This window comes from Miniopterus natalensis, chromosome 2 (genome assembly GCF_054644295.1).
Source record: "Miniopterus natalensis isolate mMinNat1 chromosome 2, mMinNat1.hap1, whole genome shotgun sequence".
Classification (NCBI taxonomy): Eukaryota; Metazoa; Chordata; class Mammalia; order Chiroptera; family Miniopteridae; genus Miniopterus; species Miniopterus natalensis.
In genome coordinates, this window is record NC_142082.1 from 38,681,696 (window position 1) to 38,709,241 (window position 27,546).

At 42.5% G+C, this 27,546-nt stretch overlaps 1 protein-coding gene across 1 annotated transcript in view; it reads left to right on the forward strand.

Annotated features, from left to right (window-relative positions):
• ABCC4 (ATP binding cassette subfamily C member 4 (PEL blood group)) overlaps positions 1–27,546 on the forward strand; it is a 227,153-nt gene that overhangs the window by 127,331 nt on the left and 72,276 nt on the right. The window contains exon 20 of the mRNA XM_087814273.1: positions 17,823–17,902. Coding sequence (XP_087670399.1) covers positions 17,823–17,902 — 80 coding nt within the window. The remainder of the gene's footprint in view (positions 1–17,822; positions 17,903–27,546) is intronic.

The following is a 27,546-nucleotide window of genomic DNA, read 5'->3' on the forward strand; positions in this document are numbered from 1 at the left end:
CTGAGTGGTGAAGGAAGTCAGTGGCTGAATCATGATTTTCTTGATCAGATCTCTAACTTCCACTAAGGTGTATTCAGAGGTTTCCAAGCAGTTTCTGCATAAGGGAGAAAACAGCGAATTTTTTTTTTTTTTATTGTGGTAAAGAACACATTAGCTAATGATTTTATATATTGCCTTTAAAAATATAAATTAAAGCAGATGCCATGTGCTACCTTCCATGTAATGGCTCTCCGGGGATGGGAGTCTCCTTATTCTTGAATAGTCATTTAGGGCCTTCCCCCTCACTTCTTCCCCCTCCCCCCAAAGTATAGACTTAACTAGACTAGTTACAAATATTCTGAAACAGAGGCTCCAAGGTCCTGGGAGTAACCCCTGTGTGACATTATTGCCTTTGGCATTTGGTGTTGCTTCCCTGGCCCCTTGTCCCCTGTCCACCCGGCCCTGTCTCCCCCCTCCCCTTCCCCACCACCCACACCTGCACCCTCATGTTTGCTCAAAGGGTTCTTTCCTCTCTCCTTGCCCACCAAGCTTCGAAGTTTCTTTGCTATCACTTAAATGGGCCTCAGGATCACACTTCCCTCAATACATGTTTCTTTGTATCTTTTCTAGAATATTCCTTGGTATTTTCCTTCTTTAAACTCAGACTAGCTCATCTCCAACACCCTAGATCCAGTGATATATTAATCTTTGCTTTTCATTCCAAGAGACACATCCCCTGGAAGTGCAGAGGAAGGTACATACAGACCCTCCTTGACATAGGGTGGTTTGACTTCCAATGTTTCAGTTTTATGATGGTGTGAAAGTGATCTGCATTCGGTAAAAACTGCACTGCGAATTTTGAACTGCGCCCCTCCCCATGCTGGTGATACGTGGAAAGACGCTCTGAACAGTGGCAGCAAGCGCAGCTCCCTGACAGCCGCGAGATCATGGGGGTGAACTACCCACGCTCTACAGTGTACCGTGTGGCCAGTGTTTTGGGGGTATCATGCTTTGTGTTTGGCATCCTGTCCTGTCTACAAAGTGCCCATCTGTGTCTCCTGCTTCTGGTGAGAAGAGGAGGAAGACAGTTACCTTTGAGATAAGACTCAGGATAATCGCCCGACTGTAGGCTAATGTAAGTGTTCTGAGCACGGTTCAGGTAGGCGAGGCTAAGCGATGATGTTCAGTAGATTAGGTGTGTGAAATGCATTTTCAACTCACATTTTCAACTTAAGATGGGTTTATTGGAACATGACACCATCCTTAGTTGAGGAGAATGTGTATTTCACTGTCTTCTTCCATTCATACCCACTTTTGTTTTATTTTGGTGTTTCCCCTTAGCTTTTTGTTCTTAGGTTATCTGTGCTCACAGAGGGCAAGGGCTGTTAGTGCTTCCAAAAGGCTCTTTCATGCTTTCGGGTGTTGAAGGCCAACCTAGGTACTGTTTATTGGGTTCTGATGGGGCTGTCCTTGAATTGAAATGGTAGAGAATGGAAGGCTTTAAACAAATTCGAGGTGAGTTGATTTAGCCACGTCATCCGTCAGGACTGAATTCCACTTTTATTGATCTTCTGCATCTTAACTTGAAAGTTTTTTCAAGGTGTTGGGGAGTAGACATGAGGAGGGTCAGGAATATTGATCGTGTAAAATACTTTAGAGAAAGGTAAATTGCTATAGCATTTTCTAAAGGTCAGCCAATGCTTTGCAGACTAAAATGTTAACACATTCTACCCTCTCTCCTTTACTTCACTCTGGCGGGCGGCATTTGCGGCTCTTCGGCACCGCTTTCTGCCATCAGCAGGCAGCCTCTCCCTTTGCGCATTTCCACCCCTAATGGGTGTTCATCTCCACTCTGCTCTGCTTATCCTACAGAGAGAAAGTTCTCCTCTGCTGGGGTGCTGGGTGGGGCTCTGGAACCTCCTGGTCCCCATAAGTGCACAAATCTCCTGTCTTCCACCCCAGGATTGCAAAGAGGTGGCTGCCACAACAGGCACCTCTCTTTGGCCTTGACACCTGGGTGCTAAGTGACCACATGGAGCTAACCATTCTAACAAGGTCACCAGGAGCAGGTGGGTGTGACGGGCAGAATGGATTTTGAGAGGATAGCTATAAAGTTTGAAGTTTTTCTTTTCCTTTTTAAAAACTGTGGTAAAATACACATAACAAAATTTACTGTCTTAACCATTTTTAAGCATACATTTAATGGCATTAAGTACATTCACATTGTTGTGTATCTGTCATCACCACACATCTCCAGAATTTTTCATCTTCACAAACAGACTCTGCACCCATTAAACACTAACTCCTCATGCCTACCCCCCAGCCTTGGCAACCACCATTCTACTTTCTCTCTTTTAATTTGACTAGTCTAGGTACCTTATATAAGTAGAATCATATAGTATTTATCCTTTTGTGAGTGGCTTATCATTTAGTATTTGTCCTTTTGTGACTTAGCATAATGTCCTCAAGGTTCAGCCATGTCTTAGCATGTGTCAGAATTTCCTTTCCTGAGGCTGGATAAAATTCCATGTGTGTGTGTATATATATATTTCTCTTTCTGTTAACCCACTGATGGACACTTGGGGTTGCTTCTACCTTTTGGCAATTATGAATAATGTTGCCATGAACATGGGTGTCCAGCTTTCTTTTTTTCCAGCATATACCCAGAAGTGGAATTGCTGGATCACATGGCAAGTATATATTTACTTGTCTGAGGAACTGCCATGCTGCCTTCCATAGTGGCTACACCGTTTTACATTCCCACCAACAGTGCACAGGGTTCCAGTTTCTCCACATCCTCACCAACACTTGCTTTTTCTGTTTTTGTGTGTGTTTATTTTTGACAGTAGCCATCCTAATGGGTGCAAGGTGGTCAAATCCTTTGTTATTTTGAGTAGGTCACAGGAGGTCACTTTGGGTACCAGTCTTTAGTGGCAGCAAGTGCTAGGTCCCTGGAACAGCTGGGCGACACTTCCCTGAAAGGTTGGCTATGTGGGTCCCGTGCTCGGAGTGCAGGTTTCTTTGTTGCTAGTCTTCTCTTGTCGCATTTCCTTGGCACGCTTCCTCTTTTTTAATCCTATACTTAAAAATTAGATCAAACGCAACCCGTGTTTAGATTTATTTACAGTTTCTTAACTCCTTTCCTGTTTTCCTTTTGACAGACTTGGCATAAGAAGTCTTTTTCAAGTAGTAAATTAATTTAGGTGGCAAGCACCTCACCTGAATTTTGTTACATGCTGGCAGGTTAGATAAATGGATATTATAATCTCAGCACATTTCTGCCCAACGCTACTGGGCCGATTTGCAAGAGTCTACAAAAGTGATAATATTCTGTCAGTTTGGGGTCTAGAAGAAGAAGAAGAAGAGAAAAACCAGGGCATATTTTCTTATTTGTATTTATAGGATGCCTGTGGGGAAGCTGGAATTGCTATATGGCAGTTTACATGGCTAAATACACATGAAGAAAGATAAGAAACCCAAAGACGTTTCTTTGTAAGCACACAGGAGGAGAGAGGGACCAGATCAGTTACTGTCAGCTGTGTTGGAGATATGTTCTCTGTGGTGACCAAAGATTTTTTATTTCCCTTAAAGTCATCATTTCCTTGAAGAATGCAGTCTATTTTTAATGACTTTGTTGATTTGATGATTGGGTTACAATGTACTTTATCTACCACTGAAATGTTTCATTCCTGTCAGCACTTAATGCGAATAAACCTACTTTTTGGCACCACTTTGATAGACTGTAAAACTGCTTATATTTGCAGGAAAATTTGTTTTGCCATGGTATGTTTGTGTACAGATGCAGTGTGACTTTTCCCCCATTTCAGAATCATCATATGTCATAGTCTGCTGAGAAATAGATGCACGCAGGGCTGTTATCACTGTGTACGTACTATGTTGGAGCAGCACAAAACAAATGGGTTTTATGTCTGAGGGAATCACAGAAATAGACTGAATATTCATAATAAAGTCAGTTATTTAATGCTTGATTTTTATGCTATTATGTTAAGACTGCAGTTTTGATTCATAGTTTATGTATTTTTTGAAATAATAAATATATAGTGTATTCTGCATTCATTCACTGTTATGGTCTGCATGTGAATTTAATAGTTTATATCCAGCGAGACCCAGTAAAAGTAAATATTTCCTATTGCCCAATTTATGAGCAAAGTTGAAATACATTTTAGGAATACTTTTTCCATGAAGTTTCTTTTTGATGAAAACAGTGTCATATATATTTAGCTTTGATAGATTGTAATAAGTTTAATTTGGGGGAAGATGATATATATAAAATTTCATCTTTAAAAAAAGTTTTGTGGAATATGACTTCCCCTTCTAAAATATTACCTAGTACATGTTTTGTTCTTAAGAAAAGAATGCAGTTAGTTTTACTCATTTACTTTAAAATTTTTATTTTAAAATGTATGATAAGACCAGTGCCAACCCAGCATTTAACATAGCAGGCTGGGAACCCCTTCTAAAGAGAGGCAAATAAAATCATCGACAGCATCTGCAATATAACACCATAAAGCTCATTTCAGCCAACTGTACAGTCTTTAATTCAGATTTGAATCAGCAGTGAAGGGCAAAAATAATGCATTTTAAAAATAGCAACATTAGTGAAACCATGGGAGTGCTTATAGTGCTAGTGTAGGCAAAAAACAGCACCCCTCCACCAAGCAAGTACGGAGCTATGTAGTTTTCCTTGGTACACGCTCCACAGGAAGCAATGAACTTGCAGGAAGGTGAAAGTCCTGAGAAACATGATGGAAAGTCTGTGGGAATTAGCAGCAGCATTTAACATGGGCCTCTGGGTTTCCATTGGGTTTGTGTTATAAAGGGACATTTAATTTGAAGGAACAAAGTTGATAAAGTAGGTGCAGGAAACCAAAAACGTTGAATGGGTTTTTGCTGGACAGACAGTTGTGCGAATCTAGGGATTTTATAGTCGGTAGGCAGCTGCTGCTAGAGAAGTGGCCCTAGCTCGCCCTTCCTCGGGGTGGAAGGTAGGTTCTGAGTTTGTCATTCTTTTCCCTGCTCGGAACAAATAAACACTCTAAGTAGGTGGGACCAACTGTCCCGCTCTTTACTTTTTCGGTTGGGAGGAGAAGAGTTGCCTAGCTACCATGCTGAGAACCAAGGAGGACTGGCACACGCCCGAGCGCCTAGGAGCAGCTGAGCACATTCCGAATCGTGCAGTTGAGCAGCCTGCTAAGTGGGCAAGGAAAGAATATCACGCACAGAGGTTTGATGTCTTTTTATGGTAGAATAAGAGTTTCGATTCTTTCACTTCGAGTTCAGCCTGGCCATTGTGTGGTTTAATCGTTGTTTAACTAAGATCCTGCCAAGTATTTGACCATTAAATAGCCTCCAATCTGTATGGAAGTCTTCTCTCACAGACACTTATTTGACTGTGATTAATTGGCATTGAATTGTTATTTAATTACCTCTGCGGAAATCTAAGAACAGTTTGTGTTCTGATTAAGTTATTTGATAGAAAAACATGTGTGGCGCAGTGGGAGTCAGTTCAGCCTTTGCTACACCTTGCTCCTGACAGGCCAGCTTTTATAGTTGCTTGAAGTGCACAAGACGTCCCTAAGTATCAAAAACCCGGAGAGAATCTGGATTTAAATTTTTTTAAATACATAAAATTGTTTTGGGACTTAGACTTATAGCATAAGTCTGTGAAGCTTTTCTTTTATGTTGAAATTTTAAGTTATTTATTGGCCTCTTAAAGATTTTAAGTTACCGGCTTTCTCAGTTTACAGTTACCCATTTACACTATCTGAGATGTGCCCAGGGAGAGGCCCACCAGTGGAATGCATTGGCAATGAGAGTAAAGGGAGAGAAAAGAGCGGGGTTACAGGTTCTGGGTAGGGTGTCTGTCCTCACGTAATAGCCAGCAATGTGAGGAGGGGTGAGATGACTGTTGGGGAAAGAGAGTTCTGAGAGTTTACAACCTTGAAATACAAGTATGGGAAGAGACAGATATTAAAAGAAAAAATAATTAGATCCCAGAAACCAGCATACATGAATATTCCAAAAAGATGTTAGTAGAAGTGTGAGCTGCTGCAGAAAGTCATAAAGAGTGGGGATGTGCCCTGGCCGGGTGGCTCAGTTGGTTGGAGCGTTGTCCCATACACCAAAAGGTGGTGGGTGTGATCCCTGGTTAGAGCGCATACAGGAGGCAACCAATGGTTCTCTCTCACACCGATGTTTCTCTTTCTCCCTCCCCCTCTCTCTCTCTCAAATCAATTAAAATATATCTTCAGGTAAGGATTAAAAAGAAAAAAAAAAGAGGATGGGAGGAAAGCCGGCTTTTGGTTTTAGAAACTAGATGACTGAAGTATACTGTGGTGTGAAGAAGCTGAACTGGAAAGGATTGGAGAGTATTTGAATAGGCCAGAATTCCATGTGAGAAAAAGATGATGGCTTGGCAAAGAGGTAATATGTATCCTACACCTTTTATAACTGGCCAGACAAGTAGAATTATAACACTTAGAGCAATATTTCTAGTTCTTAAAACTTTTATCTGAATTTTTAAAAGAACACAGTAGGTGAAAATGATTTCCCCCTCCCTTTTTAATGGTGTTTTTTTCTCTCCCAACAAAGGTCCACGCATTTACACTTAACACAGCCCAGCTAGTTTTGTGTAACATCTGTTGGCGGTTCCCAGATATTAAAATGATATGCTGGAGATAGAACTGACGATCAGATTTGGGTGTTGGTTGATCTGTCTCCAGTACACCTTCAGTTACTTTACATAGGGTGGGTAGTGGGAGGGCCCATTGTCTTCAAGTTTAGTCATGTTCTCACACCAAATGTTTTTCTGTCCTATTTTTGTGCATTATATGTAGCTTGTATGTATATGGGAGGTAGGAAGAGTTGATTTTGCATGCCGAATGGTGATTTCCAAGGAAGGTTTTCTGAATTACGGAGTTTGATACCTGCCTTTGTGGGAGTGGGAATTCTTTGCTTAGACAAATGCTTTAGAAATAGTCATTGCTGCCACCATCTCTGAGCACATTTCGAGGTGAGACTGCTTGATGTTTTAACCCCCTAGTGCTCATGGTTCTGGAGATAGGACATAGAGACTGTGTATTTAGCTTTGAAAGGCAGCCAAGGAAAAACATATTTTCTTGGAGACAACGTGGTGCATTCCTGTGGTACAAGAAGTCAAGAGATCGGTGGTTTTCTGCTCTCTTAGAATCAGAGGTTCCTAATTGGGCCATTTAACCCTGTGGCCACTTCACGTCCGGTGGTTCAAGGTTTAGGGAATCCCCTGACATCGTATGCAAACTGTGTGTGTGGGCATTTTCCAGTGGAAACGCTCCATAGCTTTCATCAGAGTTGTCCTTCTAGAGATTCTCGCACCCGCTGTTGCCCCCCGGTGTGCACATCCCTGACCACATGTGAGCCATGAGCCACACTCCTGCATGATTTCGATCCAGGGGTAGCTTCCCAACTGTTTTCTTTTCCACGCTTAGGAAATGTAAAATAATGACCACTCACCGTAGCATAGCATTTATGCTGAAGTAAAGTGGTTTCCTGGGGCAATTTGTGAGGTGCATCCATTCCTTCAAGGCTCATCCCTCACCATACTTAACAGTAGGTGCTTAGACTTGTCCTGGGTCATACCACAGGCGAAGGCCCAGCATGTGGTGATCTCAAGTCCCCTGACTTTCCTAATCAATAGATCATATGTCCTCAGTCATTCTTTCATTCATTTGTTCACTTGTTAGTCTTCATTCAGCCTACAGTAACTTCTGTAATTTAATTTTGAGGTGGAGTTACTTTAAGTGTTTTACTTTAATTATGGTTAGCCAAGAGGGAATTCCTGGAACTCTTCTAACCAGAAGTGACAGTCAAAGTATTTGGCACCCAGTGGAGCAGGCATTGGCCAATTGGAAGGGGCCTGGGCTGTCAGTAGCTGGTTTGACCGTCGCCATTCACACCAGCTAACACCAGCCCTGCCTGTAACTTTATTGGCTCTTCTTGTTAGTTGATACTTGATAGAGTTTTTAGATGTGTCTGGGAAAGTAGCTCTAAATGTGTGGGCATGAACTTTTCCAACCTCTATAATGCTAGGTGAATTTCTTACCATCACTAAGCCTCAGCTGCCTCTTCTGGAAAATGGGGACAGTATCTCACTTGTAGTTTTGAGACGATGTGTATGCTGAACTTAACACAGTTTCTGGCATGATTGGTGCTGTGGTGGTGGTGCGGGGGGGGGGGGGGGCGCTCTGGAAATCAAGCAAGCGTGAACCAAAACAACCACGAGAAAAAGTTCTGCCCAGATCTCCGGGGTGTCGTGCAGGCCTGGTGATGAGTCGCTGTGTGGGTCTGTCTGGGCACACAGAGGCTGAGAGAATTGGTCCTTGGCTGTCTTCTGTAGAGCCCTTGTGTGGATGTGCCTCTGTCCTCTCTCCGCTCGGCCCCTCCTCAGTACTTCTCCTTACAAGTGTGGCTTTGAAGCGACACTGACAAAAGAGGGAAATCAGACCTTTTCCTGACTAAAGAGAGTTTTCAGCAGAGGCCCCTTTCCACTCCCATTCCACACCCAAGTCCTTTCCAATCTTAGCACACCTTAGGTCATGTTCTTTCCATCAGCTAGGCAAATATTTGTCATCCTTTTGTCCTTCCCCACTTCTTAGTCTTCACAGATGTCATTCCTCCCACCTGGACAAACTCTCCACTCTCCATCAACTCATGCTCTGCCCTCTCTCCAAATTCTCAAGCACTGTTTCCTCCATGAGAACTTGTTAGGCTTCCCCCGCCTAACCCTGCATCTCACACGGCCCGGTGACACCCACTGTTGCTGTGGCTAGCTATCTTATCAGCACCCGCCTTATGCATGTCTGGTGCTCCCTAGGTGTATGCTCTCAGCATTCTGTTCGACTGTGTGTCACTGCATGTACTGTATTCACTTATATGTCTCCTATTAGTCGGCCACCAACATCAGATTATGAAATGCCCCAGTATACAGCAAACAAGGTAGGTCAAATTCTAAATCTAAATAGCAGGCACTGACAGGGGGTTAAAGATGTTTTACCTGATTGGTGAGTGGGAAGAAAAGATACAAAGTAAGAATGTGTCGTGACCTAGAGTAAGGAAGCCTTGAAGCTGGATGTGGAAACGGACTGTGGGATTGCCCTCTGTCTTGAAGACGTGGGGCTTTACAAGTCATCTTGTCTGGGCAGTACGTACCATCCGGCATCTTCCAGGTGGGGAAAAGTGAGAAAGATCTCGTTAGACAAGGAAAGAGCACCTGAGTCTTTTTGAAACTCATTTCCTATGATTTGTCCTGTTATGTAATAAAACCTTGAAACTACTCTTTTTAACATGTCTTAATTATGTGAAAAGGCAAGAGGGCACTAGACTTTGAAAACACAGCATAATTATTCTTGACAGGCATTCCTTCACATTGCTAGAGGATAGTCTACCATCTCTTGCTGACTTACTACTGTCCTGATTCCTAACTCCTAGGAGATAAAAAATCCCACAATGTTAGGGTCCCCCTGCCACCACTACCATTGGGACCACTCTACCGGTGTGTCCCTGAGGTCAGTCTACCTGTGACTCCCCCCCCCCCCAATCACATTGCTGCCCCTGCAGCTCGAGGAGGAGACGTGTCCGAGACCTGCCCCTGGACCAGTTCTGGCTTTCTCCAGTGTGTAAACAGGTAGGTGGGGTAGCCAGAGGAAAACCCACAACTGTAGCACATCTGTCCCACGTCTGCCGTGACAAAGAAGAAGGGCCCTCTCGGGGCTGCCTGTGGGCACGTGGGTTTGTTCCTTAGCACAGGGCTCAGCTCACCCTCTCAGGCCTGGTACTGAATTTAGTGCCTTAAGAAACTGCTTTGGGTTAAGGTGTGCCCTTTGAAGACTCTCATTGACATCAAATGCCATCTCATATGTGGATTGACCTTTAATGTCTCAGAGGAGTTCTTGCTTTAGAGGAATTCTACAAACCTAGGCCATGGGTAGGCCAGAACTTTCCCTCAGTATCTGGTTACCTATAACATTAGTATGGGTGCCTTGCATTTCCTTCCATCCTTCTTAACCTGGCCCTGGTGCCAGCTCCCTAATTCCATGTGATCTGCATCTGCCCCACACCATCCCTTGCTTCCTTCTCTGTCAGCTGCCACCTTGACAGCACCTAGGGACTACTGTCCCCTCGCCCCACTCTCCCCTCTGTTAGACGCCTGCTTCCCTGCCACCGCACCAGCTTCTGTTAATGGCTGTACCCTAATTCATTCTGCACTGGGAACTTCCAGTGCCCTTTGAAGGAGCAGACAAATAAATCGGTTCAACAACAACACAAGGAAAGCGACAGGTCTGACAAACCAGACACTTCGTGTTGCAACATGAATTTCCCAGATCAGAAAACAACCGCCCAAAGAAGACTGCAGGAAATATCAAGCATTGGAGACAGAGGCTGAAATTTGAAAACAAACCATTGTTATTTATAGCAGAAAGGGCTCGTTCTATTTATTCATTCAGAATATGCTCTAGTGCCTTCTGTATACTAGGTGTTAGTCCAGGCACTAGGGGAGCAGCAGTGAATGAGACGGACAGAACCCCCGGCCCTAATAACCCCTATATTCTAATTTAATTTATGTGAACAAAACAGGAGACAAGTGGTCTTTAGCTCTTGGAAGCAAAAAAGAAAAGCGGGGAGGAATGTAAAAGGGCAGTAGTTACACATACAAATGTGACAAAGTTAACTGATAGGTTCTTAAGACTAAAGGAACATCATCAGGTATTTCCAGATTCTGCCTTGTTGCTCAGTGATGTCCCTGCACCAGCAGCATGACCACCACCAGGGGAGCTGTTAGAAGCACAGAATTTCAGGCCCCACCCCTGCCCCAGAGTTCTTGAGAATATTTTAAGAAGATCCCTGGGAGATTTTTGTACAGATTAAAGTTTGGGAAACATTGTTCTTTTGAGTGTTGGGCTGTTTCTGGTCTGATGCCATTCAGATACTCAGGAGCCCCCAATGCCCTGGAAAGTTTGCTGACGTGCTTGTAAGTCAAAGACTAAGCACTGGTGGAATCTTTAATTATCACATGAGTCCTTCCAGTTTTGTCCCCCGACACATAGAAAGATGGTCGTTGAGTGCATTCGAAGTCTCTCAGTCTGTCTTCAGCAAGAGCTGCTTTTGAAATATTTATTTCACACATTTGTTTGTTTCTATGTAAGAGTCCATCTGCACAGGCTCCCCATGTTAAAAATAAAGTTGGAAAGCCACTGGGTTCGTGGTATTTAGCAAATTCAGTCTGAGGCCCCTTCACCCAAGGCACTTTGCACTTTGTTATAGATTGTATATGAAATGCAGCCCATGTTTACAGAGGGTGTGTAATCTAGATGTAAATTCAAGATGAATATGCATGAAAAGTAGTTAAACCACAAAATAGATGATACTGTGATATATTCCGAGATATACCCAGATTCCAGGGGGAATCAGGAAGCAAGCTGAAACAGCCTCTTATTAAAGTCAGAAAAACTATGCCTTTAAACATGAAAGTTGCTTATGTCTTTGCTGATAGTATATTGAGTCTTACTTTAGGCCCTTCGTGGTTGCAGAGTCTCCTCAGTCCTCATCGCTAAAAGTAAAACTGGAGGTTCAAGGCAGGCTCCAGGCAACAGAAAATGTGTCAGCAGAAAGTGCAGTGATATAAAACCATAGTGTTTGGGGTATAGGAGTGCATCTCAAGTAACCTCAAGTAGCCCCAAATGACATTGCCATGTTTAAAAACTGTTAAACTATTGATACTCAAAATATTAGTTCTGGGCAGAAAGGATGCATTTATGCTCTATCTTTTGTTTAAGAAACAAAAGTCTGTAATTCACACGAGAAAGTTTCTGCCAAAATGATTAAAATACAAATAGAGTTTTATTACTTAAAGGGATAATTAGTAATTTGGAAATTTTACTTTGTAAAATCCATTTCTCCATCTACTTTTACTCAGCAATTGCTGGACATATGGTAATTGTTCTGATCAAGGCTTTGGGTTGTTGGGGGCAGAACCTACCTATGTTAGTTCAAATGAAGAGGGCTTGACTGAAAGGTCCTCTCTATGTGAAGTCCAGATGGATATAGGGGGCCCTTTTTGAGAGGGGGCTGGTAGGAGGGGACGGGCAGTAAGGGAAAGGGTGGGATATCTGGAGCTGGGTGAACTTGGCCTTCATTTCCTATTCTTGGAGCTGAAGCAATGCTAACTTTCCTGGGAACTGGAGCTGGAGCCCCTGCCATAGGACTTGTGCATGTACCCAAGCTCCTTTGCCTCTCACCTTTGCTTGGGATGATGCGTCTGCTCCACTTTGCTGCTTTTCTCATGGCCTCGTAGTTCTTGAGAGGGGAGATCTGAGTGACTTGGCAGCTAGTCAGTGGGTTAGCTCCCCTTGGGCACCATTGGCCAGTTAGCTGGGTCCAGGGCTGTGCAGGGCTCCTGAGAGGGCAGCACAGTTATCCCAAGCCTGTCTAGTAAAGATAGAGAAGTTCAAGTGAGTGGCAGATGCCTGGGAGCCAACATTTGTCAGCCAACATTTCACGGAGGAGAAAGGGCTAAGGCTGAGCATCTGGATAGACAGAGCTGAGCAGGGACTGAGGACACTCCTGGCTGGTGATAGAAGTGACAGGAGGCCCCCGTCAGAACAAGGATACAGGGTCAGAAGTGATGGAAGAGAGGTTAGGTAGGTACCTCTTCCTTCTCTTCTATCCTCACTCTTCCTTAAAAACTTGATAGATTTGATTTGACAAAGGAATAAGGATAGAAGTGAGATTATTTGAAATGACAAGTTAAGACCTGCTGATAGCCCGGCCAGCGTGGCTCAGCGGTTGAGCATTGACCTAGGATTCAGGAGATCGTGGTTCGATTCCCAGTCACGGCACATGCCCGGGTTGTGGGCTCGATCCCCAGCGGGGGGCGTGCAGGAGGCAGCTGATCAATGACTCTCTCATCATTGATTTTCTATATCTCTCCCTCTCCCTCTCTCTGAAATCAATAAAGATATATTTAAAAAAACAAAAAAAAAGACCTGCTGATAATTATGTGACATGAAGATAAGTCAAAAGTGATTGAAAAGTTTTCTTGCTGGCTGTTTGGGCAGAGGTCTAAGGCAAAGTTGAGAAGTTGGGCATGGGTAGTTGTGGGTCAACTTCAAAGGATTCTGTTCAGCTTAGATGTGTTGAGCTCAAGATATTCTGTAGGACAGCCAGGTGCCCAAGGAAGCCCTGGCAGGTTGGGAGTGTAGGTAAGACTTGGGATGCATAAACAGACAGGAGTTCACTGCAGTGAAAATGAGGGAAGATTGGGTGGAAAACGAGAAAAAGAAAAGTGGCCAATGGCTCTATCCTTAGAAAAATGTAAGAGCCATCAAAGGGTATTGAAGGAAGTTGGCCTAAAAAGTGCGGCTCCTCAGGTCTTCTCTGTCTGCTGTGTTGGAAGCCCCAGGATGGCTTGGCAGTGGCACCCACCCAATTATGAAATATTATTGCTTCACCCTGAGCAAGATTGGATCTTGTCTCTTCATCTCTATCACAAAGAGCTTAGTCTACAAAGGGATTTGAACATTTCTGTTAGCTGCAAAACCCTTTCCTTAAAGGCCATCTCTGTGTGAACCTCCAGATGGGCTCTGTTTGGGAGGGGCCTCGTGGGAAGGGATGGGCAGTAAGGGAGAAGGGAGGGGTGTCTAGAGCTGGGCTTGCTTGGCTTCCATTTCTGCCTCTGCCTCATTCTTCGAGGCACCTTTGTAAAAATCTCAAATCTTCACAAGACACAGTTTGGAAATTACTAGCCCTAGTGACCTTGCATACCCCTTAAAGCTCTAAAATCCCGTAATCATATGAATGACACTGTGTGCACGTGCTTTTACAATTTAGAAGGTGCCTTCATGAGCATATCTTTTATCCTCATAATCTCTTATCCTGTGCAGCAGTCTAGGCAAATATTATCATCTCCGTTTTAGAGATAAGGGATTTGAGTGTCAGTGGAGGTTGGATGAGTTGCCTAAAGGCCCGTTGCCGCTAAGTGCCAGAGGAAGACAAGACTCTGGCTTTTCTAGTGATCTTTTCCTAATTCCTGCTACTCCTTCTGTTTCGTGACATTCTTTAGTGGCCACCATATTGATGACCTACTCTAACTGCAAAGGTGGTGGAAATGTTGAGTTCGCCTACTTCTACTGCTCCTGCTCCTGTTCTTAACTCTGATATGAGCAGAATTAGTTTGTGTAGAATGATGCAGGAGGTCCAGACTGGCTCCGCTCCCATAATGACTCCCTCATGTGCATAGAGATCCTTTTCAGCCCAAGGGTCACCTCCAGTCTCCACTTAACACCCTCTCCTTTGGACCAGTTTTTCCCCATCACGTAGCATTGGACCTGGAAGGTCCAGGTCTTTCTGTTTGCCTACTTTAAGGGACTGTTAGGCTGCTTGGAGTTAGATTCCACCTGTCACCAGGACAGTGGTTCTCTCACTTGTCCTCCCCACCCCAGCCCTGCACACTCCCCCAGACTCAGAGCCCAGTTCATACCCAGATGTCCTGTCTTCGGGCTCTGCATGGCTGTCAAGCCAACAGCCAATTTTTATCAAGATAGCTGGGACCTAGAACCATCGGTGAGGCTAAATGTGAGCACATATAAAGAAGTTCACAGTATTGAAGAGTTCCTAACTCTCAATATCAGATGTGGTGCGGCCTGATATGGGATTGGCTTTGCTGGTACCTAAGACCACCTTCACGCTGAAGAATGGGGCTCAGAAGGAAGGAGCTACTGACATATGTTATGTCATGGGTGAACCTCAAAAACGTTAGGCTAAGTGAAGGCAGCTAGACACAAACCACATATCGTGCAATTCCATGTGTGTGATATGTCCTGAAAAGGCAAATTTACAGAGAAAGCAAGTAGATTAGTGGTTGCCTAAGGCTTGGGGTGGGGGGGTTGAGATTCTACTTCAGATGGAATGGGGGCTCTTATGGGGGGATAAACATGTCTTAAAACTGGTTTTTTGGTGATGGTCGTATTACTTAGGTTACTAAAATTCATTGAATTGTACACCTGAAATTGGCAAATTTTATGAGATGTAAAATATACCTCAATATTTTGATATTACATACACCTCCTTTTAAAAAAAGGAAAGAAAAAAGAATAGGGCTTAAACTAGACATGGGAACTTACAAGTTTTAGATTATAGTTTATAAGTAAACTGAGGAATCTTGGATATGGGAGAGGTGTCAGGATTCTAGAGGTGACAGATTCCAGCTTATAGCATCAGTTCTTAAAATATGATCACTTATGTGTTTGTATTTTGACAAGAATTTCTATGACATGTTTTATGATACTCTATCTTGTGGACAAGATAGAACACTGTGAACCAGAACAGTTAGGAGGACCCTGAGTGGTTCTCTGATAGTATGGACTTAAGGGAGGTACCTCTCTCCCTTTCTCTCCCCCTCCCTCCTTCCCTCTTTCTGTACATTTCCTCCTCTCTCTCCCCTTGCTACTCTCCTCCCCTCCTCCCTTCACTCCATTCCTCCCCTCCCCTCCCCTCCCCTCCCCTCCCCTCCCCTCCCCTCCCCTCCCCTCCCCTCCCCTCCCCTCCCCTCCCCTCCCCTCCCCTCCCCTCCCCTCCCCTCCCCTCCCCTCCCATCATTCTTTCTTTCCCCTTTCTATGCTTTTTTTTAAATACAAGTAATAATACATAGTCATTATAGAAAAATAGCAGCATAGAGGAAAATTAAAATTATACGTAATACATTATCGACTTGTTTCAGACTTGGTGTTTGTGTCCAAAAAGTGATCTGGCCACCACAATTTACAGAGATTGTTGGCTTTGTGATTGGCTATATCCTGTGCAGAAGAGGGAGATGGTGTTACTACTTTACCCTGAGGTGATCAAACAGTACCTGGGGTATTGATTTTTAATCCTGGGTGCAAAGCATTAACTGAGATGGGCCATCTGAGTCTGGGCAGGAGGCAGTGGCCAACTGGGACACCACGCCTTGTGAGGGATAATTGAGGCACCAAGGACTGGTTGACTGTGAGAAGTATGGAAAGGACATGATTAACTTTCTTCAAGTATTTGAAGGACTGCCATGTCAAGAGAAATTAGATCCACTTTGTGTGGTTATAGGGACAGAGTAAGCAGCACAGGTTGGCTGTTCCAGGAAGGCAAGATTTGGTTTAATGTAAGAAAGGTCTAACAGGACAGTCTGAAAATGGACTGGGTCCCTCTGCTCACAGTGCCCCCCCCTTCTCTCTACATCCCTGGGTATAGCAGGGGCCACGTGCCATTTGGATGAAGAGGCATGGCCTGTGTGTGAAGGGACTTTATCATAAGGATTCAATTCGGAGACCTTTATAGCCACGAGGCCATGATCAGTTGACCATCTGACGATACCTAGTAGACTTCCCCAGGTGACATGCTGCAGAACTCCTGAGTAATAGTAATGTTCTCACCTTGAGTTTTTTTGTTTTGAGCACCTGTTTACGTACCTGGCACTGTGACTGGGTTCTTTCACATCCATGAGCCCATTTAATCCTCAGATTTACCCTCTAAAGAAAAGTTGTCACTGGGGCTGCCAAAGGTGTCACTGAAAGTTTCTGGAATCTGTGTTTCCTAAGCCTGAGACAGGAAAATTGAGGCCCGGCTTGTAATGGCGTGGCCTGGCCGAGTGTGAAAGCCTCCAGTTGCTCCAGCTCCTCGCCTGGGCACACCCTGTGCTTCCTGCCCCAGCCCAGGGGCCCTGTGGGAGGACTGCAGAGGCAGCATTTCTCCGGCAGTGGAAGCTCAGCTCCCAGCCTCCTGCCTCTCATGGTCCAGTTGTGGCTTGACATGAACGACCTTGGGAAAGTCACCTCTAACAAGCGCTGGGAAGAGCTCGTAGAGACCCCGCATCTATCTCACCTACAGTCTGGTTCCTTGAAGCATCAATTACAGAAGTTCAGGGCCTATATAAACATTCGGCAGGAGTTGCCTACGCCAAAATAGGCCGTGCGTGTGTGTGTGTGTGTGTGTGTGTGTGTGTGTGTGGGCTTCAGTTTTTTTGAGTTGAATCGTTGAAAAGACTCGATATTAGAAATTAGTTCTGATCTGATTCTGAAGCCTTTAGCATGTACTGTTTTCTTGGATTCTAAGAGGGGAAATAAAATAAGTGAGAAGAAATGCTCTTTGATCATTACATAATATTTTTGTTTTTCTGCCTATATGCCTCTTGTTTTCTTGGATGTTTTAGGAGTAAATCTGTATTTGTCACACTCGGTTCACTTCTGAAAATAACGACCTATTACCCCAGAAATAGACTCACAACTTGAAAATGGCAGGATTCCAAATTACCCCAAAACGTGAGGTGCTGTGAACCATCTTGGGGGGTGGGAGGGAGATAGAGGTTATAATTACATTTATTTTAAAAGTGCCACTTAGTAAAATTAATTCTGATAACTGAAGCAAAATTAATGTAACAATTAGGACTAATCTATGTATTTTGCAATTGTTTATTTACCTACTTAGCACTTGGATTGAAGTTTTAGGTGGGATCTAAAAGGAGAAAACTTTCTCAAATCCACCAGTATTTACAAATACTGTCACAGGATTTTTTTTCCTCCAGTCTTTTAAAAATCAGGGCCAAATTTCAGCTCCCTGCCCACTGCCCTTTGGTGGTATTTTTGTTTCTCTTTCGGTATCACCCTATTTCCTTTTATTTTTACCACTGACATTGGCTTATTTCATGTGTAATGTATTAAATACATATGCATTTAAAATATTGTTTTGATTTCTTTGTGAATTGTTTCTCTTAAAGGGCCTATTAGGGGAAGTGAGTAATTTCTCATATTCTGTTCTTTCAGGAAGAATTTTAAATCGTTTCTCCAAAGACATTGGACATATGGATGACTTGCTGCCCCTGACATTTCTAGATTTCATCCAGGTAACGTAACAGTAATGTCAAGTTCTCAGATACAAAAAAGAAATTCCTAATTTTTCAAGGCCTTCTCATAGGGGCTAAGGGTGGGCCTTTCAGCCTGGAGATGTGTCATGTTATCTTAATAAAAGGCCATGTTTGTCAAAGAAAGGTGTGGCGATGATTTGGAGGCTAAGTTAACATGAGTAATGCCCCGTGTGTAGGAGTGGCTACACAGTCATGCCGAGGTTGGTTCAAAGCAGCTACATGCTTGGTAAGTGGTTCTCCATCTGCCTTCCAGGTATCTGGCGCCAGGTTCACTTCACTATGAGCACATTTCATAATATAGAAACAATCACCTCTCACGGAAAGATAGCCTAGATTAACTAAATTATGCATTGTATTACCACAAAGGAAAAATATTTACTGCACCGTTTTGTTTTTTTTGTGTGGATAAAACCAGGTGTGGTTACTTACAAAGAAAAGATTAGTAAGAATAAAGTGAAAATAATACTTTGTTAAACAAGGGCAGTAGAGAGCAGTTATTGCAGATGCAAAGCCTTTAAAGGCAAGTCCGATTAAGCCAATAATTTGAGTACAGGATCAAAGTCATCTCAGAAAATGTCTTTTTTGTTTTTCTAGGCAGCTTCTCTTTCACACGTAGATTGCTCTAAGTCTTAAGGTGTCTTTTTTAAGGAAAACCAACAATCCCACAGAAATACCTTCTGTAAAACATTTGCTTTGTCTGTGAACTTGAGGTTTTAAAGAATAATGTTGGGTCGTCTCATCTCTCATCTCCTCTTTCAGTGCTGTTGCTCATGTGGGATGTTTTTTCTGTTGTCTCATTCTGCCTCCTTTTCAATGATTCAAGCTGGGGGACTTTCTTCTTCATTTCCAAGTGTTTATTTTGGAAATGAAATGCATTAATCAGAGGCAGCACGTACTCTAAAATCGTGGCTGCTGTTGCTCATACTTGTGAATCTTTTTCACTTTCCCTAAGTGCCAGTGTACAGTAGTCTAATCATGAACCGGTTTGAAGGCCGGGAAGTAGAAGTGCCACAGTTGGGGTATGCAGTTATGGCTTGATCCTGATAGTCCCCTCTCCTTCTTGTCTCTTCTGGAGCCACTGTTATAAAAGGAGCCAGAATTACTTAATTTAAAAAATCAGCTATGTCAGGAAAATGAGTAGTAGGCCTGAGATGATTTCAAGCATTCCTGTTAGTCACACAGAAATGCAGCAATGACTGTCTGACTTCAAACAGCACTGCCCATGGGCAGGGGCATCTACTGTTTACCAGCAGGAAGCAAGCTGAGACTCAGGCAGAGGACTTTATTGCAAACAGAGGTGTCTGATTTTTTTCCCTCTCTTCTGCATACTTACTTTATAAATGTGTCCTGCTGAGGTTAGCTATGTAATATATCCCCAAGAAGCAATCTTCCACCAAAACGGGGCCACGTTTTGATGTGATTGTTAATTACTTTGAGAAGATTGTATGAAAGGTTCCTTTTCTTTGCCACTGTAACACTAGGCCAAGGTTGAGTTTCCAAAGCTGGCTGACCCAGGCTTAGCACATAATAGTTAGCTAAAATATGTCATACACAGGAATAGATGCTACCTGATTTCAGTATAAGACATTCTCAGCCTGCAGAGAGAAAATTCTAGTTTCACTGTGCTTTTCTTTAACCTGAGAGACAAGGATTTTTTAAAATTATTCGCTCACTTAATCTTGGTGAATCATATCATTGTTGAATACCAGTCGTCCCAATTAGCTGATGTCGTGAATCTAATAGCAAAGGTAAATCTCCATGTCATTGCCTCCAAGAAAGGAGCTTTGTATAAAGGATAACTCAGTTATCAATTATGATAAAGATCTGTTGTCACTGGTTTTGTTTGCAGGTGTCTTTAATAAGGCTTCCCATAATCCCTTCAGGAAGAAATATTTTCTTCTTTTAAAAATAGTATTAGCTAAATATAAAAGCTCTGATCCTTGCTATTGTTGTTGATTCTTTGAGGGACATTTCCCAACATTCATTGTTTAAATGGTTGTCAGGAGGAATCAAGTGAACCTGCATAAACAGTGCAGTAACTGGTTCATCTTACTTTGTGCACAGGCCTTTCTCCAGAGGATTTGCATTCAATGAGTGGACCTTTTACTGAGGTATCACAGGGATCATTTTGAAGTATTTGGGCCTGTTGCTTTATTAGCAAGCGAAGATTTTTATTAAGGCCACAAAAATGAATCTGACCTACCCTCAAATAAAGGCCAACAGAAATCAAAATGTAAATGGATTTTTTTGTTTTTTTAAAGTTGGATAGGACTCTGTGAGGACAGAAACAGCCCGGTGGTGTTCTGGGACTCTTAATGGAATCATGTAAACTTAAAATAAACACTATTATGGTAAGCACATAGAATGAAAACTAATTTTCCAAATCAAATACATTATATTCAATTCATTTTCCCCAATCAACCAAATGTTTAAAACCTGTTAGTTATAACAGCCATCTTCTGGAAATTAATTAGAAGCCTATTAGCTCTGCTAGCTGAGCCGAATGAAGAGTGTTGCGCGTTACATTTCTAAATAGGCTCCTGATTAAAGCAAAGCAAGGTCAAAATGACAATCAGTTTGACTCACCTCATGGCTGTGATTCAGAAGGTAATCTAGTTTGGGGTTTTGGGGGGAGAGGGTGTGATAGTGTTTTAAAGGACATTTGATCTACTTTGACTCAATCCTCTAATAAATTTTAAAAGTTGAAGTCCTTGTCAGGTAAAACATGCAGGCATGAACACCAGCACCCTCCCAATTGCATGGGACTCAAGTGGAAATGACTTTAGGGCTCTTGTCCAGCTCATCATCCCTTCTAAAGAGTTTTGTTAGCCCCTTTCAGAACTGGGAGAGTAGAAAATTGCCTGTCTGCCTTTCAATGTCATTGGCAAAACCTGCTGCTGACATCAGGAGGCCTTCAATTTTAATGTTTCTTATTAGATAAGTTGGGTAACCATCCTCATGACCAGCAGCTCCTCCTCTGCTCAGAGAAGATCACAGAATGTGAGTCCTAAACCTAACCTAGCAGCTGAGTTAATTGAGACGATTGAGTTTAAAAACAGCTGAGATTTTTAAAACAAACAAACAAAAACCCTGCCTGGGTGTGGCTCAGCTGTTGAGCATCAACCTAGGGTCCAGGAGATTGTGGTTCAATTCCCGGTCAGGGCACATGCCCAGGTTGCGGGCTCGATCCCCAGTTGGGGGCGTGCAGGAGGCAGCCCATTAATGACTCTCTTTCATTGATGTTTCTATCTCTCTCTCCCGTCCCTTCCACTTTCTGAAATCAATAAAGATATATTTAAAAATAATAAATAAATAAATATATAAATGAAATAAAAACAGCTGGAGATTGTTCCCTTGTGAAGAAGTTACCCTTGGTGTTCTCTTGCACAGGAAGTGATCCTTACCTAGCTATGTATCTAGCACTTAAGCCAGAAAGAGTGTGGCAGGATTTATAGCAATAAATAGGAAGCAAACCGAAATCCAGAGCTTGGATACCTTCATGTATAGGGAGTTAATCTCTCTACTTATCAGAATGTTCAAACTACAGCTGTCCTGTTGAATGGTTTTTTTCTTCCTAAAGCTATGCATAGGCTCATGCTTTTCTGGGGAATTAGAATCAGATAGATACAGAACTAATGTAATTGCACCTACCCTTGTGGACTTTTTAATCCAGAGCACACACTCTATTCCTTTTTCCGTAAGACTGGTGCTTTTTGTGGTTTTGTAAGTAAGAGTTCAGAAGTGTGGACCACTGGATTAGAACAGCATTGTGTTTAGAACTTCTAATGCCGAGGAATTGTGGAGAGAGACACAACCCTCCAATTTGCTCCATGATCGCTGGAGTTGGTGTACTCTGTAGGAGCAAGTCACACATCAGCAAACGATTTTATTACTCCACAGACAGAATGACTGAGGTAAGAAAATTCTCTTTCACATGTGAGCAGAGGTGGTGGTCAGATAAAGGTTATATTAACCTAACTTCGCCCCTTGGACTTCAACAAAAGATTCCCATTTGTGTGGCTCTCATGGGTTTTGTTTATCTTTTGTTTTGTTTTGTTTTGTTTGGGATAGTTATTTATTTATATCACAGCTTATTTTGAAAACTGGTATCATTTACTCTTATCCTGTGTTCAGTGAGGAAGCTGCAAGAACAGTGGAGTTAATGTGTGGGGTTTTGCAGCTGCATTGATACAGATGTGGTGAATGAAGAAAAACAATTTTTGACCTACAAAGCATTTTGGAAGGGTAGGGAAGTTTTTGAATATATCATAGGAAAGAAATAATTTATACAATACAAAATAACAACAGTCTGCAGGTTACCTCAGGGTTGCCCTGGGCTTATCAGATAAGTTAGCTGATAGCTGGCAGTACACATCTGCCTTATCAAAGTGTTGTTCAAACATGTTTTGTTTGTTTGCGTTTTCAAAAATCATAACAGCTTTGAGTATTATTTTTTTTAAAATCAAGTCATTTAAGCTAAAACATACATAGTTCTTCGCACGTTAAAACTTAGTATCTTTATGAAAATAGGGATTAAAATACAAATAGTATATAGATAGTATAGCTAGAACTCAGCCATGAGATAATGCAGACGGGGAATTCTTTGACTAGGACTTTGGCCTTCCAACCACAGTGTAGTTGAGTAAACAAACAAACAAAAACATATAGGCAGTAATTAAAATTTGCATTTTTAGGTGTTTGATTTACCACCATAGCACAAAATACAGCAGCATAAATCCATTCTTTGGTTTTTAAAAAACAGTGATTGATTTAATTTAATAAATGTGCCATGCATATGTAATATTTGTTTTAAATTTAGTTTTATTAATTAAAATTAATTTCCTGATTAATAATTTTAATAATGCAGGTATATTTGTAATATTTGATGGGCAGGTGTTGTTTTGTGAATATATTTGCAACTAGACAATACAATGGGAAATCTTGACATTTTTCCCAAAAGGAAAACAATATTTCTTTTGTTTGTTTTTTAATTTTATTGGTGAGAATATTACAGATGTCTCCCATTTTCCTCCCTGTGCCCTCCACCCATTTCCACCCCAGGCCTTCACCTGTCTGTTGATATTTCGGTTATATATCTATGATATGCGGATTTGTAATTCAGTACTTCTCATTTCTATAACACTTTCCTTTTTGTGTTTTCTACCAATTGTTTATTCAACTCTTATTATGTGCTGGGATGTAGGGGTGAAAGAGATGGAGCCTTTACCTTCATTCACCCGACAAGCATTTATTGTCTCTTATATTAGGCACCGTGCTGGGCTTGGGGGGGTGGAGTTGAATGAAGTTTAATTCCGGTCTCTCCTGAGGCACACTCCTGGGAGAGGCAGAAAGTCAGTAATTATGATGCTGTGTGATAAGTTAAAATAGGAGGGAACACTGAGTAGGAGAATGGGTAGGGCTTTAGCATGAGACACATCTGATTTCCAAGCCCAGCTCTGCCATTTAGTTACTGTGAGGAAGTTAGGGGACCTCCAGGTGGAGGGCCCCCTGTAGGTAGTTGGAAGTACGGGTCTGGTGTTGAAGAATGACCTGGGATGAGAGAAGAGCCTGCGTATTGTTCACTGAGAGGGTAGTAGGTGAACCTATGAGGATGGATAGGATTGCCCAGAGAGAGTGAAGCATTTTTAGGGGTCAGGAGTAGAACTTTATGGGAGTCTCAATATTTACAGGGAAAACAGAGAGAGAGGGGCTGAGCAGAGGAAACAAAGAATGACCAGCAAGGAAGAGAGGCGGAAGATCAGTATGGGGGGAACCAAAGGAGGACAGGTGTGCTAAAGCAAAGGAGGTGGTAAGCAGAAAGTTGTTGATTGGATTTGGCGATTGGCGGTGTCTAGGATCCAGCCAGAGCAGGTTTAGGATAGAAGGACAGATTGCAAAGGCTGAAAACAAAGAGGAGTGGAGGAAGCTGAGATAAGGGCAGACTATCTTTGAAGGAGTTTGACTCGGAGAGGTCAGGCCCATGTGGGATGTAGGGTCTGGGGAGGCGTTGCTGGGTCGTTTGGGTTTCGTAGTTTATGTGTATGATGGTGGTGGTAGGTGGCTTATCCCTGTCTCCCAGCCCTCCCTTCGATAAACAAGGATTAGAGTTGAGGTCCTGAGGCACAGTGGTCAGTAAGACATGAAGCCTTCCTGTCATGGATCCCCTCCAAGCCTCTCAAGGGGCGAGCACCATCCAGAAATTAATTCCTTGTTGAGTTTAGAATGCTAGAGTGCCACAGAGTAAGTCCTGGGGGTCAGGGCTAGACGCAGTTAGGGAGCCTGGTCCAGGAGGATGGTAACCCTCTAGGAAGTGACCTGTGACCGCAAGATGAGAGGAAAAGTTCATAGCGGATGCCAAGTTTCCACTTGGGATTCACTCTCTTCTCTCTGTCATCAGCTGAGAGTGGGGATGGGAAGGGGGAGGAGCTTGAAGGGAGCTGTTCAGTTTTGTTTAACAGGATATATAGTTAATGCCAAGTGTGCTCAAACTCATATTTCATGATTCTTTTTCTTGTTATATTCAATAAATCTTAAAAGATACCTGATCATTTTAATTTTAATTTTTGTTATACTTCTGAAGTGTTTATTTCATATACTTTTCCTCAGCTTATTCTTTCCCATTCCCTTAAATGAGATCTCAGATAATGTATTTAACATTTTACAGTGATAAGGCCCACCTTCTATTAGTTCTTTGTCTCCTCTGCCTTTGCATACTGTGCCACACAGACTAACCTGCCCATAATCCTCTGAGATCAGCAGATACCTTTGCTCTTTGCTGTCAGATGCCTGTATATTTGCTTATTTTGGAACTTAACTTCCCTGAACCAGAGGCTAATATGTCATAGATGGGTGAGACCCTTCAAGAGATCATCAGATTCCTCCTTCCCCTGAGACTGGTGGCGGAGCAGTCCCCTAACACCTAGCAGGGCCTCACAGCCTTTTCTCACAGTGCAGCACCGCCTTAGAATCTACGTCTCCGTAGATTTGTTTTGCTTCGTTTGCGGTGGTTTATGTTACAAAGGAGCCCAGGCCTAGAGAGTAAAATTCATATTTCCTAGCCCTTTAACCTCTCTACAACTCCTGGGAAGAAACTACTTGCCTGCTAGACTGACTATTGATGTGCTCGTGTGTATGTGTGTGTGTGTGTGTGTGTGTGTCCTTTGCCCCTCCTCAGTGGATCTGGACCAGCAAGTCTCTTCCCCATTACTGAAGCTTTTTTTTAGTCACTCTATTCTACAATAAAACAAGCTCTATGCCCTACAAAAAAAGAAGGATCCTCTAACAATGGGCCTCTTTCTGTGCTGAGCATATTTCATTTCAGCCTCACTTACAGCCAGCCCATCGGTCGGTCGGTCGGTCGGTCGGTCAGTCAGTGTGTTTAGTGAGCACTTCCTGTGTGCCAGGCACTTTTCTAGGACGTGGTGTGTAGAGCAGTGAACTGGGTACTGGCTTCTAGGAATCTGCATTCCGGTGCAGAAAACAGATAGTAAACAGGTAAATTTATGTCATCATTCCGATAGACTGCTAGTGCACAAGGGAAAAAGACAAGTGTTTGCAGTGACTGTGGGGACTGCTGCAAACGTGGTGGTCAGGGAACAGGTGACATTTGATTCTAAGAAATAAGAAGGAAACAGCAAGAGAGATTTGGGGGCAGTGGGTAGCGGGTGCTGGGGAGCAGTCTTAGGAGTAGGAATAGGTGCTAGGGTTCAAGATGGGAACAAAGTAGCATGTTCCCGGGGAGAGAGAGAGCCAGCTGGAGAGGAGGAGGAGGGGGCTTGAGATGGAGACAGGACTGGACCCCGTAGGCTACCCAGACCAATGTTAAGGGGTTTGGGCTCTAGCCTGGGTGCAATGGGAAAACACTATAATTTTTAATAAGAAAAACATCATGTTCATGTTTTAGATTGAAGAAATATGTAATACATGGTTGATACTTCTCATAGGGTTGTTTATAAAGAATTTTTAAGTGTCTTACATCGCCATTATGTGCATAATCCCTTGAAGGAAAGACTGGAACTGTTTTCTTGGTCTCCTCTTCCCCATAACACAGCTTTGAAAGCCGAGGCAGATCAGGACTTAGCTTTTTGTCGTTGAGGTCATGCAGACTGTTCAGTACGCAGATGGGGAATGGTTCTCTGCAGTCAGGGTGGGTGTCTTATTCTCCAACAACCTGTTCTTTTTAGGGCAGTGGCTCCCAAGCACCAGGCTGTACCTGGCTGTGGTAATATGAAAATAAGGGTGATGTAGGATTTTTTCACAAAGCTGAATTTACTCAGTTTTTCTCTTTAGATATCTTGACTTTCTAAACACAGTGGAATTGCTCTGACCTAGGAATTCTTAAGTCAGTGCAGAAGGTTAAAGTCTCATAGTCCAAATTACCCACATGTAACAGTAACCCTAGCTAGCATTTTGTGCTTGCATCCTGGGTGTCAAGGCTCATTTTTTTAACTCCTTTATTTGTATAATCTCTCATTTCATCTTCCCAGCAACCCCATGAGTTCCATACCGTTATCATGCTGGTTTCACAGATGAGGGAAACGAGGCCCAGAGAAATTACATAATTTGTCTAGGATTACACAGCTAGTGAGTGATAAACTGGAGACTTTTATTTTTACTGTTTTGAGTTTCACTCATTATACACATGAGGGAGAAGCAAACTGCTCCTTTCCGGTTTTTGATCACATAATGAGAGTGCTCTCATTGAGGGAGGTCTCAGAAAGAATCTCTAATAATATTTAAATTATTGGTCATCTAATGTCTATACCTCTTCCCCAGCAAGACCCATAGAAGTGCTCATTAAGTATGACCCCATGGTATTTGAGATACAAATCTTTTTGAAATTGTGGTACTAGCCTTTTATTTTTTTCTGGCTGTAGACTTCATTGTGTGCAAACCTACTTTTCATTTCTCCAAAAATGCTTTTGGAAAATTTTGCTGATTAGTAAAATTTAGTCCAAGAGCTACTATTTTCAAGAACTTCCTTCTTTGGCTCTGTGATAAGCCTGGTCTCAAACCCTAGTAGCAGAGAAATTGTGACTTTTTGTGGGGTATGAGCATCAGAACGCTCAGAAAGTAGAGGACTATATTTACACATAGTTTGCTGCACATTTGCTTGGGGCATGACGTATGGCTCTGTAGTAAATACTGTGTGAATGGGGAAGGAAAGTTAGCTGTGATGAAAGCAAATGCACATTTTTGGAGGTTTTGTTTAAAAATACTAGTATAACTTTACATTAAAACTTTACGAACAGTGGATGATTCTACATTGCACTAATACTATTTGGAAGTACATTCTTTATAGAAAGTTACACAACTATGCTAAAGTTAAATTGTTCTATATTAGAAATTATGTGCAAATTGCATAAAATAAATTATCATTTTTTAATGGAAAAAGTACCCCTTATGATTTTATTAAATGGAATGGCCAAGTTGCAGTTTAAAATTTGAATACTCTGAAAAACTATCAATAAAGGCTCTAAACTCCCAATTCCAAGATTTTATATTGTAGGCAATACCCTTCTTTTCTGTGAAGTGAGAATAAGAGTTCTGATATAATTGATTTTGAACAACAGAGCTTGTCAGTGTAATATTATATGTATATGCGTGTGCACGTGTGTAGAGAG